This window comes from Prinia subflava, chromosome 1 (genome assembly GCF_021018805.1).
Source record: "Prinia subflava isolate CZ2003 ecotype Zambia chromosome 1, Cam_Psub_1.2, whole genome shotgun sequence".
NCBI classification, from domain to species: domain Eukaryota; kingdom Metazoa; phylum Chordata; class Aves; order Passeriformes; family Cisticolidae; genus Prinia; species Prinia subflava.
In genome coordinates this window covers 120,750,468-120,765,776 of record NC_086247.1, presented here as the reverse complement: position 1 = coordinate 120,765,776, position 15,309 = coordinate 120,750,468, and the positions used below count along the sequence as shown (strand labels likewise).

The 15,309-nt window shown below is 39.1% G+C and overlaps 1 protein-coding gene across 2 annotated transcripts in view; it reads left to right on the top strand.

Annotated features, from left to right (window-relative positions):
* Positions 1 to 15,054, top strand: part of SNX10 (sorting nexin 10) — a 36,422-nt gene extending 21,368 nt beyond the window's left edge. For both annotated transcript variants that reach the window (XM_063410186.1, XM_063410176.1), the window contains exons 3-7: positions 72 to 158; positions 2,555 to 2,655; positions 3,241 to 3,339; positions 11,048 to 11,263; positions 11,706 to 15,054. In XM_063410186.1, the coding sequence (XP_063266256.1) occupies positions 72 to 158; positions 2,555 to 2,655; positions 3,241 to 3,339; positions 11,048 to 11,263; positions 11,706 to 11,784 (582 nt within the window). In that variant the 3' untranslated portion in view covers positions 11,785 to 15,054. The remainder of the gene's footprint in view (positions 1 to 71; positions 159 to 2,554; positions 2,656 to 3,240; positions 3,340 to 11,047; positions 11,264 to 11,705) is intronic.
* The last annotated feature ends 255 nt before the right edge of the window (positions 15,055 to 15,309 follow it).

Sequence of the window (15,309 nt, the reverse complement as noted above, 5' to 3'; positions counted from 1 at the left end):
AATCAAGAGACTCTTTAAGGCTGCCTTTGTCTTCTGAAATTAATTGCTTGATTTTTATTATGCACTTACAGGAATTTGTAACTGTCCTGGTGCGAGACCCCAGGATACAGAAAGAAGACTCATGGCATTCTTACATAGACTATGAGATATTTATTCATGTAAGTATACAAAAGATGAGAACAGATTCTCTGGGCTCTTAGTGCTGTTTCTGTCCAAGCCAGGGTTGTCTTTGGGATATAAATGGAATTTCTGCTTCTGGGATGCTGGAGGCTGTTATTCTCTTTTTAACAGCCGGGATGCAGTGGAACAGGTAAGGTGGGTTTGCCAATGGCCATGTTGTAGGTCTGGCAGAGCTGGGGTTGAACCTGATGTGTTCACATGTGCATTCCACAATGTCTTGCAACAGACAATTCTTAGCTTTACTTATCAGCTGGGAGGCTGTTACAGTCAGTGATATCTTACCATTGTAAAAGAATGTTGATGTTCAGGTATTCATGGGAAAACAACTTGCTTTTCAAGTAATTATCTGGTTATTTGTACTTGATGCTTTTGTGCCTTAAATCTGTCCTATACATAATTTTGTTTTCTTGATTGTTCTTTGGTCAATGACATATGGAAGGTGTTGTCCTAATTTGCCAAATCTAGATCCAAGGATTTTAATTGCAGTGTAAAATAGAGGTATTTGAGAGCACCAAGTTACATGGTTAATGCTTGGCACAAAACCAAAAGCATTTCCTTCCTGTATGGAAGAGATAAGTAGTTGGTGTACGAGAGCGAGCAGTCAAATGATGACTTATTAAATGTCTGTGTGACAAGTACTTCTCTGTGTGGCAATCAGAGTTGTGAAACTTTTAAATTTGCAGTGTGCTTCAGGTACTGCTTCCAAAGCAATTACATTTTTCATTTCTGGTAAATGGAAATTCTGTAGATTTGGCAGGGTGGGTGCTGTGTTAGTGTTTCACACCCATCTGCCTCTGAATAAAAGTGTGTTAAGGCTTTCTCAGTGACTGCTGAGTTGGGGAGGTGTTGTTTAGACCCAGTGAGTCTTCATTCAGCTCCAGACAGCAACTTAGCACCTCACAGCTGCTTGCTCACATCCCCTCTGCCCCACGAGCAGGGTGGAGAGAATTGGGGGAGTGAAAGAAAACTCGTGGGTTAAGAACAGTTTAATAATTGAGATGTAGTAATAACATTAATAATAATACTAAGTAATAATAACACTAAATAGTAAGAATAACAACACTAATAAAGAAAATGAAAAAAGAAAAATAGATAAAAATCTAGAAAGACAAGTGATACAAATGAAAACATGCTCAGCACCAAGTAACCAGTGCCCAGCCAGTCCCTCAGTGGCAGTCCCCAGCCAACCTCCACCCTAGTTTATTGCTGAGCATGATGCCATGTGGTCTGGAATATCCCTTTGGCCAGTTGGGATCAGCTGTCCCAGCTGTGCTTCCTCCCAGTTTCCTATGCACCCCCAGCCTGCTGACTGGTGGGGTGGGGAGCAGAGAAGGCCTTGGCTCTGTGCAAGCACTGCTCAGCAGTAACTAAAACATCCCTGTGTTACCAGTACTGTTTTCAGCACAGATCCAAAACACAGCCCCAGCTGCTGTGAAGAAAATTAACTCTCCCTGAGCCAAACCCAACATACAGGGATATATGATCCATTACTGGGCATCTCTGAAGCTATCATCAACTCAGGTTCCTGCCACCACAATGCCAGGGAGACCAAATCCCTACATTAGTCCTACCATCCAGACTTCTCAGTGGATTCAAAGTATTGTGTCTGCCTGGCTTTTAGGCCAGCTGGGTTCCCCTTCTACCCAGCTCTTAGAGCATTTATCTTCCTAAACTCTGCAGTACCCTGGGTGTGCTCCCCTGTTGCAGAAGGCTGGCATCTTTGTGCTCTCTGCAGGCTGCATTTTGTGGCTGGCTGGAGTTATGGCTCCTTGCAGGCAGGGAGGGTGGGCTGGACTGCAGGCAGTTTTCTAATGGAGTGCTGTCTGTATGTGGGATTTCATCTAAATGTATGCTTCATGGGAAAATTTGCCAAAAATATTTAATTTCCACAGATTGTTTCTCTTTTGATGAATTGGCGTTTTCCTTGTGAACTAATAGTGTTCTGTGGGAATATTTCCAAATGCTGCCACTTGCAGAGAGCAGTCACATTGATTTCTTTAAGTGGGACTGCACACCAGAAAAACTGTGTAGCTGTTTGCAGGATTGTAACTAGAATAGCTAAAGATCTTTTTCCCCTGCAAAGATTGACATTATGTACTGAAGCCTTTTTCTGAGGTCTGTTTTTCCTGTTACTGTAATCCAAATCTCTTGCTTTTAAAAAGAAAGCAATGAAAAGTATTTCGCTGAGAAGCAGTAGAAACTGTCACCAGTCCTGCCTGAGGTAAAGCACAGTCCTCAATATAAACTGAATTAATGTCAAGCCTTCCATTGGTGTCTTGGGCATTAGTATAACATCTTGGATGTGTTGTTAATACCATGCCTGCACTTTAGCTTAAGCTGATTTGCAAAGTAAATGTTTTTTATTTCCCAACAGACAAACAGTATGTGCTTTACAAGGAAAACATCCTGTGTTAGACGACGCTATCGAGAATTTGTTTGGCTCCGGCAGAGGCTTCAGAGCAATGCAGTGCTTATGTGAGCAACCTTATAGATGGCTATTTAATAATCTGTCAGTCATGGAGGGAAGGATTGTTTCATCTTAACTCACAGAACTGCAGAAATCAGATCTGGAAAGTATCCTGTGTTTCTTACTAGCACGCGTTTATTCTGTAGAATGCATTTTATGTGCTCTAAACCCAGAAGAATATGGTTTGTACTTACAGCCTTTTTTTTTGGTGAGCCCACCTCTAATTTGTAAGGAGACTTGATCTGTATTTTCTTCTGCTATGCACAGGTAGCAGAAATAACAATCTAATGTAGGTTTACCTCCTCTTTGTTCTTCTTCGATGTGCTTATGTCTTGCAAGCACCATAAGAGACCCAGCCAGACATGGATGCAGGCTTAACAACTGGACCGGAAAAATCAAAATTATTTATTTTCCCCTTTGAGATGTGTAAAACGCCCTTGAGTTTCTCAACCTTATGTTCCCAAATTGATTTCAAGAGCTTCTGGAACATAACCCATGATTTTCACATGCTTGGGGTTGGCATTTGCTTACTGCATTTTTTTCTGCTGTTTCACATTTGGTTTTAACTGTGTATTTTTTTCCTATTTATAAAGACAGCTACCTGAACTGCCATCCAAAACACCCTTTTTCAATATGAACAATCCTAATCATGTGGACCATCGCCGTCAGGGTCTGCAAGAATTCCTGGAAAAGTGAGTACAGCCTATCCAGAGGTTTTGGAATTTTTATGAAGTCATCAGTTTCTGGTTTAAAATAGCTGATCTCTGGTACTTGAGAGCCACCGTGTGGTCATCTGTACATGCTACACGTTTAGTTATATTTTTTTACTTGCACTGTCATAATTCATACACGTGACTTCAGCTCTATTGCTTATAAGGAGACTTCAGCTGGGGCTTTTCCATTGTGCTTCATTGCACTGATTATAGATAATAGGCTTAGATTTAAATCACTTTGCAATTGCATACTAAGTTTAGGAGATCTTTCACTGTGATGTCTATTTCTAGCTTTCAATAAGCAGCTGGATATTTTTGTACAAAGAAGAAAGGCCCTCCCCTCCTCCCCCATTTATGTTCGTGGAAAATCAGTATCTTTGTGGGCTAAACCCCCTGTGAGAATTCTCTTGTGAGATCTCCTAACACAGAGCTTTCCTATAATGCAAATTACTTTGTTTACCAGTCGCACTAACATAAGCAAGCTCTAGCAGCTGTGGCCATTTTCAGTGTAGCTGCAATCTGTATAAAATCATTTGGCAGGTGTAGCTAGACCCTGACCTGCATTACAGGGGAGCAGCGTGTGAGTTTCAGTGCTGCATCCCTCAGTCCCACTGCTGTGACCACTCCATCTTCTTCAGTGGCTGAGCCCCTGTTCATGCAATTTTCTTTTTCTCTGCCGTTCTTGTCGTGCCGTGGCACTGCTGGTGTGAGAGCAGGCTGCTCACAGCTGCTGGGGCAGGAGCTGTGTGTCCCTCTGCCAGCTGCCTTTAGCTGCTGCTGCTGTAAGGGCATGGTGGAATGCTGCAAGTAGAGACTATTCATCTTCTTTCCAGTCAGTGTATTATAAGCCTCCATAACAGACAACAAATCATTGGGCCCGGGGTGTATTTATTAGGCTTAGCAGCTGAAGGCAGGGACAGCTAACTGCTGCAGGAATAATATTCTGCATGCAGTTATATAGGATCTGTGGCCAAAAGGTCAGCCAATAAATACTGGCTGAAGGCATGTGAGACAGGGAAGAGAAAGCAGAAAAGGATTAGAGGGTACTTTCACACCTCAGGAAAGAAAAGCAGTGAAATGGAAGGGCTGTGCTCCTAGAAGCATGTCAGTGATAATAGGAAGAGTGTGGTAGCTCAGGTTCCTGGGTCTGAGCAGTTCTGTCTTATCTGTGCTGCCCCATGGAGTAGTGCATTTCAAAATACACTCTAATATTAAAATGGCAAAGAGGCCAGTCTCATAACAAGGTATATCAGCATCAGAAATGTTTACAGCTGCTGCCTGCACTTCAAAAGGCAAAACAGAGAGGTAGATTATCTTAAAAGACATCCTCATGCTCCAATTTTGTGGATGACTGTAGCTTAAATGAGTACTGATAGCAGAAAATGACAGCATGTGGAGCATTTCATCATGCTGCTGTTAGTCCAGGAGTGGGAAAAGAGGCAGCTCAATTGTAAGGTATTGATTTAAAGGTTTGAACTTGAGTGCAAAAAGAGTGTCAACTTTCTCTCAGCCCCGGGGAGCAGTTGGAAGGAATTTTCAGGGGTTGTGTTGAGATGCACTCCTGGCACCTTATTGTACCGTTGCCCTCTGCTGGCTGGCCCTGCTGTGCTGCTGCTGCTGCTGCTGCTCACAGAAGGCATCTTCCTATTGGCTCAGCAACGCTGCCATGATGCTTTTCCCCCTCCCTCCCCCCCATTTTATGACTCTGAACCAAAGGTTATGATTCTTTTTCTGAAATGGAATTTGTGCAGCTCCCTAACGACAGTTAGTATAAAAAATAGATATACACCTATGTATAATACACAGGTATGATATACACATGTATGTAAAATATACACATATATTCTGTATATATGTGTGCTCTACATGTGCAATATGCATATATGTACAGTATACATCTGGTACACAGATATTGTATATAATGCACACACTTGACTTTGCTGAAGCTCTGGGTCTGGCTGCTGCACATTCTGTGGGGTGGCAATGCCAGGTGAAGCAGGACCTTTCTGATACATTAGAAGGGAGGTTCCCTAACCCAAAACTGCTGAGCTGAGAGCTCCATTCACCCCAGCAATGACAGCAGTCACTGTGCACTGCTGTCACTGTGCACAAGCTCACAATCCTACCGGTGTTTCTTTGTGGCAATGGGAAGAAATGGGATTCGAGCCTGTGTGGGCCTGTTTCGGGAGAGGTTCACAGGTAACATTTTTAAAATGTCTGCCTGTGATGCAGGAATCCCAGGTGTTATCAGGATCCAAGACATCTCTGAAAAGACGTTTAGATCTCTCAAAGTCTTAATTTGTGCCCTGTGCCATATGACAAGAATCCTGTAGTGCCTGCCTGTGCAGGTGCCACGTGCCTGAGGAGCAAGGACTGAGCAGCTGGAGGCTCTCTAGTGCTCAGCCTCTTGCCCTGGGAACACTTCCATATTGCCTGTACGTGCAGTATGGATTGCTGCATGGCTACAGAGTTCTGTTGTCCCTCCTCACTCCCCACTCCAGGGTGAGTTAGCACAGGGCACAGTGTGTACTTAGAGCCTTTGTGAAGCCTCTCCGTGCTGAGCACAGTAGCGTAAGAATTAGGCCAACAGCTGGGAAGTTAAGCACTAGACTTTGGTGAAATCTGGGAACAGGTGTCCCATTTTGATTTGGTTTTACTGCACAAATGCAGGGTAAGATCTACTTATCTTACAGGTTATTATCTCTGAGTGATGAAGAGCTGTAAAGCTCACTTCTTGTCTGGGCATAATTTAATATTTCAAGAGGCCATTTGCATTAACGGAAGTCAGCTAGCCCCTTTTCAATTATGAATTACTTTGTAAGAATAAGGAAAATTATGTGTTTTTCCTGCTAATTATCCTCGTCCTTTGAAAATGGCTGTAAATTCACAGGAAAAGTTGATTCTTAAACTAGAGGCCAAAATTAAAACACTACCTTAAAATTTTAGCTTCTGTAAGATCCTCTTTGTAGCTGTGCAGGTCTAACTTTGGGATTTAGATTACCCTCATAGAAGATCAATTGGGTGTGCTCATGAGAAAACTAATTAACAAAGGCATTTTGAATGAAGTTGAGTTCAATTGATGACTTTTTTTTTATTGAATATAGTCGGATTCCCAAAAATTATGTGATTTAGGGAGAAGGATTACTCTTCAATTACTTTTCAGACATCCAGCTGAGAGTTTTGAGAAATGAAATGATTGGATCCATAGGGAACAGAGGGCATCCACAGGGTTCCTGCTGCAGAGGGCCATGCATTGGGCTTGCTGGGTGCTGGAGTGAGGAAGCCACCCAAAATTCATCTGCCTAAGGCAGGTATTTCCTATCTGGTGAGGGAATGATGTGCATCAGGCACATGTGGCTCAATCTTCTCCTAACTGCACGCATTATCACATACCCAACAGTTGCTCCACAGTTGCTTGATATCAGTAACATTTCCTCCCTTATAAAAAGTGAAGGAGGAAACACAGCCAGCTTTTTAAAAGAGGAAACTGTGGCTTTGTTTGGTGTGGGCTGGGGCTGAGGGGCTGGATGCTCAATAGAGGGCACCACAGCACAGGCTGTCATCCGCCGTCTCTCAGCTCCTTGGGTTTTTCTCTTGCTCGCCGTGATCTGATGTAAATGGGCAGACTAAATTTGTCGAAAACAAAATCGGAGTGTTAACCTTCCACACACATTCAAGTGTGCATCTGTCATTGTATTAGGTTACAGTAGATACAGGAAATCTTTAGTTAGGATTAAGTTGTACTGTTCAGCCATATGTTGTTTTTCTCCAGCAGAACAGTGTATAATATACCTAATAAAATCATGTTGAAGAAAACCAGATTTTGGACCTTGTCCAAATAAGAAAAAACACGTTTTTTCTTTTGTAAATATTTTTGCCATAACACAGGAAAAGAGAAATATTCCTCATATAGTATCCAGCATTTCCTCAAAAATGACATTATTTCTTCTGCTTGTGATGTTTTTCAGTCTTGCGTCTTTAAAGGGGTAGAGATCACGAGCATTTACTGAAAGCTTACATACAAAGATTCACAATGCTGTGAATAAAAAATTATTTTATTATCTCTAATTCTAATGTAGAGCCTTGTCCTGCAGCCCCCTTAATCACATAAGCAGTCATTATGCATGTGAGCAATCTGGCCAAGAGGAGTGAAATCTCTGACAAGTAATGACTGCTGATGGGATCAAGACTTGCAGGGTCTAGCCTTTCGCTCTTCTTGCAGGCGTGCATAGAAGGTCTGTTGTTCCCTTAACCGCGCTCCGTCAGTTTATAGGAATTATCACGGTGAGCCGTGACTCTTCCAGTGGCTCAGCAACAGCGAGTGCTGATTTACATCACCGTAGGCACAGCCCTGCCCGGCGCTGGCTGCAGGGAAAGCGTTGAAGGAGCACTGGGAGCGCTACCACGTGCGTCGAGACTGCGCACGCGTCCAGCCTCCCTGGAGACACACGAATATTAATGTTGTGACACTCCTCCCATCCTCTTGCCTTTTTAATTTGTTAGGTGGTGGTTTGTAATTTCCATTTTTTAAGTCCCGGAAGCCAAGTCTACTTTTTAAATGTACAGCCCTTCACACAGTGAGCCCCCAGGACAGCAAAAGGCCCAGACAGCAACTGCTATACCAGCACTCAACACTACCAGTACCATCTGGTGACAAATGTAGGGGTATTCCCTGGAAGAAAGAATATTTTGAACAGGAAAGCATAATACTTATGGGCAGTGCAGAATTTATTGTTCATTTTGATTGCTTGAAGCATACAATTAAAAAGCAGTCTAACCTGTTGGTTCAGAGGGGGTGGGAAAAGCAGCAGCTATTTTTTAATTAAGAGGAAACAGAAATTCTTCAAGGGTACGACCAGGTAAAAGGTGTTTGTGTATTTGCTTTCAGAATGGTTTTAAATAGCTTGCAAAATGCATTGAGTTTTTGGTCTCAATGTGAACACATAGTGAACATACACATATGTACATATATTAGTATATGAGTGTGGGTGTGATTAGCTTCATGAACATCTTTCCATTGCTGTGCCTGGGTTTCTCTTCACTCCCTTCACCTCCAGATGGCACTGTGAAGCAGAAAAGAAAATTACTGTGAAATAATGAGTCCAATGTAAAGTAAAATTGGAAATTGAATTATAGCTGCAGAAAAAGGACAGTAGCCTTGAGGTCCTGATCAGTCTGTACTCTTATCACTTTTGTTTGCTGTTCCATGTGTTAGGTTACTGCCGAGTTAATAACAGTGCTTTAGCAGTTCAAGGCTTACCAGAATTGTACTGGACATGAAATAAAGCTAAAATGAATTTGTGTCCAATATCATTGACATTAGTGCTCATTACTTCTCTGGTGTAATGCCTCAAACCATCTAAAATCAATTTTAAAGATTACCCGTTATTCTATAAAGAAAATAAAATACATTTCAAACAGCAACAGAGCTGTAAGTGTAGTGTAATCTCATGAACAGTTAGTTACTCTTGTTTTCACTGGTTGGCAGGAAACTTTTGATGGTACAGCAAGAGGAAAATCTGTGAAACTAAATGCTGTTCACAGAATTTAATGACTTGGCTTTTTGCTGTGTTACTTGGCATTAGACACGCAAATGTCAGAATTGCAGAAATGTGCATCCCCTCACTGTGCCTGGGAAAATCAGTAACTGTAGTTACACTGCAGGAAACTCCAGCACATTATTTTTCTTTTGTTTTTTCTTTTTAAGAGAAGTAGAAGGAGAATATTTACTCTTCCGATTGCATAAACGATAAAAGTGGATTTATTGTCTGGAATGATACCTCTACTTTTTGTTGCAATGTTTGTCTTTGTTTGGAATGTGGGTTTATCAAGAGTCAAGGCTGAAATCCTCTTTTAGTGGCTGCTGAATGATGGGTTTTCAAACTGTAATCATGAAGCTGTTGCTGTCAAGGTGCGTGGAACTGTAAATTCTGTTTTGAATCTTTTTTTACACAGCCTTTGCTGTATTTTAGACTACATAGAAGTTTTTCTGTCTATTCATACATTACTCATGTTGATTTTACAGATGTCTATTTGCTATTAAAATTGCAAGAATTCAGATTGGTTTAAAAAAGCTTTCTCTGTGTATCAAAGTGTGCTTATTTTGAACTTCAACAAAATCTGGTCTTTCTGAGACTCAATTTCACCTGCACCTGGTAGATCATTAGGGTTATTGGAGACATTTCCTCTTTGGAAGGTGTCAGAATTGTTGTTTGGTTGAGTTTGTGTGTTCACCTAGGCAAGTGAAATGTGCATACACACAAGTATCTTGTGGTTTCATGCAGATATCTCTTACTACTTATTTTAATTTGACAGATTTTTATGGGCTTGAATGAAGCCAGAAATCCTTTCGTGTGTTTATTAGATGTTATTGTAGTGCTGGCTGCTTTAGAGAACAGTTTTCAGAACATATTTGTGTTTAAAACGTTACAGTCCAAACACACCATTAATCTTATTCAAGAGAAGGAACTAATCAGTTACACTTTTCATTTTAGTCAGAGTACCTTTAAAATGCAATATTTCTTTCTGCTCTTACTAGTTCTTACATTAATGTCATCTCTTGTTTCCTGTTGCACAGCAATGACTTTTTTTGGTAAAAACTGTAGCCTAAATGGGTATAAATAGGTAAATATTGACTCTGAGTAGTTTTGAGTTGTTTAAAGATACTTTAATAATTTTCCGTGGAGCGTTCTTTGGCATGGTGATAGCCTCTGATGTCTTTATTACGTGACTAAAATGACACACACAAATTGAAGAAGTTTCTTGTTAATCATTCTAGGATTTGTATGGTAAAGAATTCCTTCTTTAAAGAGATGTTGACGAAAAGTTGTGTACCTTTTCTTTAAAAATAGTGATGATGATCCTCAGTTCTAAGGCCTTGAAACAGTCTTTCTACAACTTTCTGTGTTACTGGAATGTGTTACTGTATTTTGTTTACTGTCGTGTTTTAAGTAAATACTCTGTGCTAAATTTATTTGGAGACTTAATTAAAAATATATATTAACCAAATTTTAAAACCGATTTTTGAAAATAATAGCTGGAAATAAATAAAATTTAAGACTCCCTGAAAAATACCTGCAAGTAAATTAAAACCAGCATTCGGTATTAGCATTTTCATTCTAGCTTAAATATACACATATTTGTAACAGTGTAAATAATTTTGGCTAGTGTTGGCTCAGTTGTTGAGAGGTATTCCAGAGTCCTGATGTTGCACGTGTATGAAATCTGTTCTACCTATGCACCCTCTCTCTACACACTTCTTTACTCCACCAAAAATATTGGTGACTTGTAATTTTTGTAAAAGTTTAGCCATTAAAAAGAAACACAGAGACCAAATTTTTGTAAGAGTATATGCCTCCTACTGCCTAAAAATCATTAATTGATCCATGTGCTAATAGCAGATGGTTAAATGGAAGAAATGTCCTTGAAGTTATTCTAATAGCAGATGTGCCTAACTATTAGCTTCATGTTTTGACTCACCTAAAATTCCAAATAATGTAATAAGAAAGTAACACGCACCTAATCATTTTAATATGTTCATTGCCTTCTGTTACTGATTTAGGATTCATCTGAAAACTTTAAAAGCAGGATATCATTTAGAATTTATTCTGGGAAAACACTTTAGAATATATATGTGTGTGTGTGCAGGTTATGTATAAACATTTGCCTTTTTTTTTGCTTTTTCCAGGATCCTACAAGATGCATTACTGCTCTCAGATAGTAGGCTTCACCTCTTCTTACAGACTCAGCTAAGCCCAGAGGATATGGAGGCCTGTGTGTCTGGACAGACCAAATACTCTGTTGCTGATGCGATTCACAGTTTCGCCTCTCTGAACAGACGTTTTCCTATAGAAGATGAAGAGAGGAAAAAAGGAAAAAACGACGCAGACTCCGATTCAGAGAGGTGATTTGTGTATATCCTTACTTTCTGAGATTATATATCCATACATACACACACACATGCTTCACTTTTTTGTTGATGTAATACTAAGATAATGAAAAAATTAATTGACTGAGATTTTATTGAGCTGTGACAGCTCATCATAGAAGTCTTCACACACACCTCCACACTGAATTAATGAATGCAGTAGAAATTCAATTATCTGCATTCTGATTATGTGAATTTCATTTAGTCAGACTTGAATTATTCGCGTTTAAATTATCTTGCTAAAAAAATATCCAACTGCACTCCAAATGGCTAATTAAAAGTCCAAATTTCCTGTCTCTCTTTGTGACTGGAGATAATTAAAGTTCTCCTCTGTTACTCAGGCTTTGAGTGTGTTGTGAAAACCAATTTCCTCCTTTTATTTTTTTTTTTCTCCTCCCCCCCCTCCCCTTTTCTGCAGTTCATCCTCCGGGCTTGGACCTAGTGATGACAGCATTTCATGTGGATGTAAAGCAAGCCCAGCTTCTGAAGAATCATGAAAAATCATTCCTGTATTGCTACCTTAAGGACAATACAGAGCAGTTTCTGCTTTGTTTACTGGTTATGTGTACCACACAAACAGGGCTGTCTGGTAACGTGTACCTGAAAGACCCATCATTAATGCAACCATATGCCCTTAGAAAATACTCAAAACAGACCTTGATACCATCTTTTTGGTGATTTTTTTTAATGTATCTCGGTGCAGGTCTACATGCTACCTATTTATGTTTTTGTGACTATTAAATTTCAGTATTGGGTAAGTTGTGGTATGTGGTATATATGGTAGTTAAAATAATTCCCTCAGTGAGTGCGTGTCTCAGATTTGAAAAATAAAGATAACTTAATTCCTTGTCTTAAAAGTTGGTATATCATATCAAACATATTCAAAGCATCTTGTAGTCATTTGCATCAGAGAAGTTTCATCTTTAGAAGTCATTTGACATTGGTGATGAAATTACACACCCACCAAGGTACTCACTTTTTAAAGTAGCTCAGCAACATCAGCAAAACAACATTTGTACAAACTATATGCTGCTGACAATTTGAGATATAAATACATCTTCCTCTGGTCCTTCTGTAATGTTTATGGAAAGACTGGTTTTATCATGCGTAAGTACTGAAGGCAAAAATTCTTGAGCATGGTTGCTTAGAAGTTTGGAAATAAAAATAAAAATTACATCATTTCTAGGCTTGCTGGAGATTCTCAGCTCCCAGGGAATTATGGATACTCATTCCCAGCGAAAATCCTGGATGAGGTCCATCGAAACCAATGGCTGAATTTTACATTGACCTCGCTAGGGCCAGAATTTCACCCGTGTTTAACTTTAGGCATCTATATTTGAAGTGCTGGTAGAGGTGTTTCAGTTCAGCAGCTGAAATGGGGAGAATCTCCCTCTGTGAGATGGTGATAATCACACGGCTCTAACACCCTGCATGGATGTGGCCCTCTCCACTCTCCGTGAGTAACAGGAGCTGCTGATTTCATTGTGGCTGTAGTTTCCACGCTGGAATATTGACTTTCTCACAAACAAAAGGCAGGCTTGAACACAACCTCTTAACCACCAACACTTATTTTGATTAAATGTCAGTTTTGCTCTTTATTGTTCACAGCAGCTGCGTAGTGTCTTGTCCCAGATTCTGTCAAAGGAATATGTTTCACTGTGGTGTTGTATTTATATTTGACATTTAACTGCTATTAAAAAGAGCTAGGGGGTCTGGTCACCCCAGCAAAGCTCCCATTAACTTCAGTGCGGTAGTTACCGGTCTAGAAATGGATATAAATACATGCCTTTTTTTTTTTTCCCCCTTTCAAAGAAATCTGAGGTTACTTTCAAAGGAGCATTTTAAACCTGTGAATTACAGAAACAATAGATTATTAAACAGACAGCTAGTGAGGGGTAGCATAAACATGTGTGGGCATGCTTTTTAAAAGTATCCAGCTGGGAATCTGTGTAATTTTAGAAACAGGTTTTAATAGCCTGAGAATAACATCTCTTAGGTAACTACTTTCATCCACTGTATTTTGTTGATGGTAGCACTCTGTAAGATAAATACCAGTGTTTCTTTTTGCTGGGTCTTACTGAATTGCACAAATATATCTATTCACTGTCTCAGCTTGTATGTGAGTTAGCAGCAATGCTATTTTTAATGTAAACGTGATAATGTTTAATTAAAGCAACAAGTTATCACTAAAAGTAGCTTAAAAATAGCTGTTGCTGCCAGTCAGAGATTTTGATTACTTGATTTGTTTCTATATTTTTTAAGATGGCACATTACAAAAAAAATTCTTCAGCAAATTTATTTAAAAGGTGGGATGGATTTAAAGACAGAAACTGGAATAATGTGGAGAAAAATATTACATTGTTATTTAAAACGGTATAGGGTATTCTTTTGTTTTAAAAGACTGAGCTAAACTCTTGAAGCACTTTAAAGTTCTGGCTTACTAACACATCCTCAGTACCTGACAAAAATTACAGAAACACAAGGTTTGGAGAGCCTTTGTGGCTGATTTTATTTTTTAATTCTACAAGCTTATCAGTATGCCAGTGAGTATTTTCACGATGAAGATGTCTCTGAAATAAATATTTGTTTTGTAATAGCTCTGTTGTTATTCTCTTACTTTCTTCATCGTTCAGTTAAAAAAATCTAAGACTACTATAACTTTCTTCTCAGCTTTGACAGAATTTTGTTCAAATATTTATCTTTGGAATGTTGTTTGTGTAGGTAATGTTACTGGAATTTTTCTTAGTAATGGGGGAGGGAAAGTACTCCATGCTCTCTAGTATGTCTCCTTCATGTATCAGTTGTATATAATCACATATAAAGGCTTTATGGCATTTTGTTTCATTGGAACATTAAATGTAACTTTTACAAATGTAAATGTTAAACAAAAAATTTTAATGTCTTTTATTACTTTAATTATTAGGTAATTTTTCAACACTGTGACATACAGTTTGATCAGTCGATCACTGGTATTCTGATTCTCATTTTTTAGTTTTGAATAATGTTGACATTTCCTGCTAGCTTTTTTTTTTTAAGCAGGATAATACCTAATTTATAAATTAAAGTAGTAATCAGATTACATTATATCTAATTGCAATAATTCTGCATTCAAAAGCTTTTCTTCATCTTTTGCTTATGGCTTTAAATCCTCATTTTTTACAATGATTTCTTAAAAGCTTTTAATTAAATAAAGCAAGTTACTACTTTCTAGCTTATGTTTAAACCTGACAGTGAGGTTTCCTTTATTTCGATATCAGCATCCTAATCATTTTATGACTTACCATGTGTAATTTATTCTTCTGTTATTTTTGTAATATGTGTATATATATATAATTTTGTAATACGTGTATATGTATACATAGATACAGTGTGTATCTATATATGTGTTGCTATATATACACACACTGTGTATGTACACACACTCCGTTGTGTTTGGGTTTTCACTTTACATTTTCTACAAAAAGAACAGCAAAGGAACTCCACAGAGATGGTGTATTTGGGGTGAAAAATTGTTGTTCACATTGCAGTGTATTTCTGTAAGCACTGAAGGAAATTTATACTCTAAATCCCACACTGTAGAACAGTGCAAACTTCGGTGTCCACCTCTTTTTTTAACAGGTGACGTACTGACTGTGTTTTCCAGATGAATATTTAAATTTTACATAATTACTATGAATTATTAAAAAAATGTTTGTGACTTGCTCTGTATGGACACGGTATGGATAAGAAGAATAAACCTTGTATGGCCCTGTGTCTTTTCCCTTTAATTGCAGGACTAGGCTCAGGGCTAAGGACCGGGGGCTTTACTTTTCCTCCCTAGCTTTTACAAGGTGGCAAAAATTTCTTTTCACGAAAGGCCTAAACGCTTTAGGAAATTATCACACAATTATTCTCCTCTTCGTTGATAAAAATGCGCCATAACGGGTTAAGTCGCTGCTTCGCCTTCTGAACAAAACCTCCTCAGAAACTGATTGAAGTGGCCCTGTAGAACAGAAATCGAGCTGTGCCCTCCGGGCTCGCTT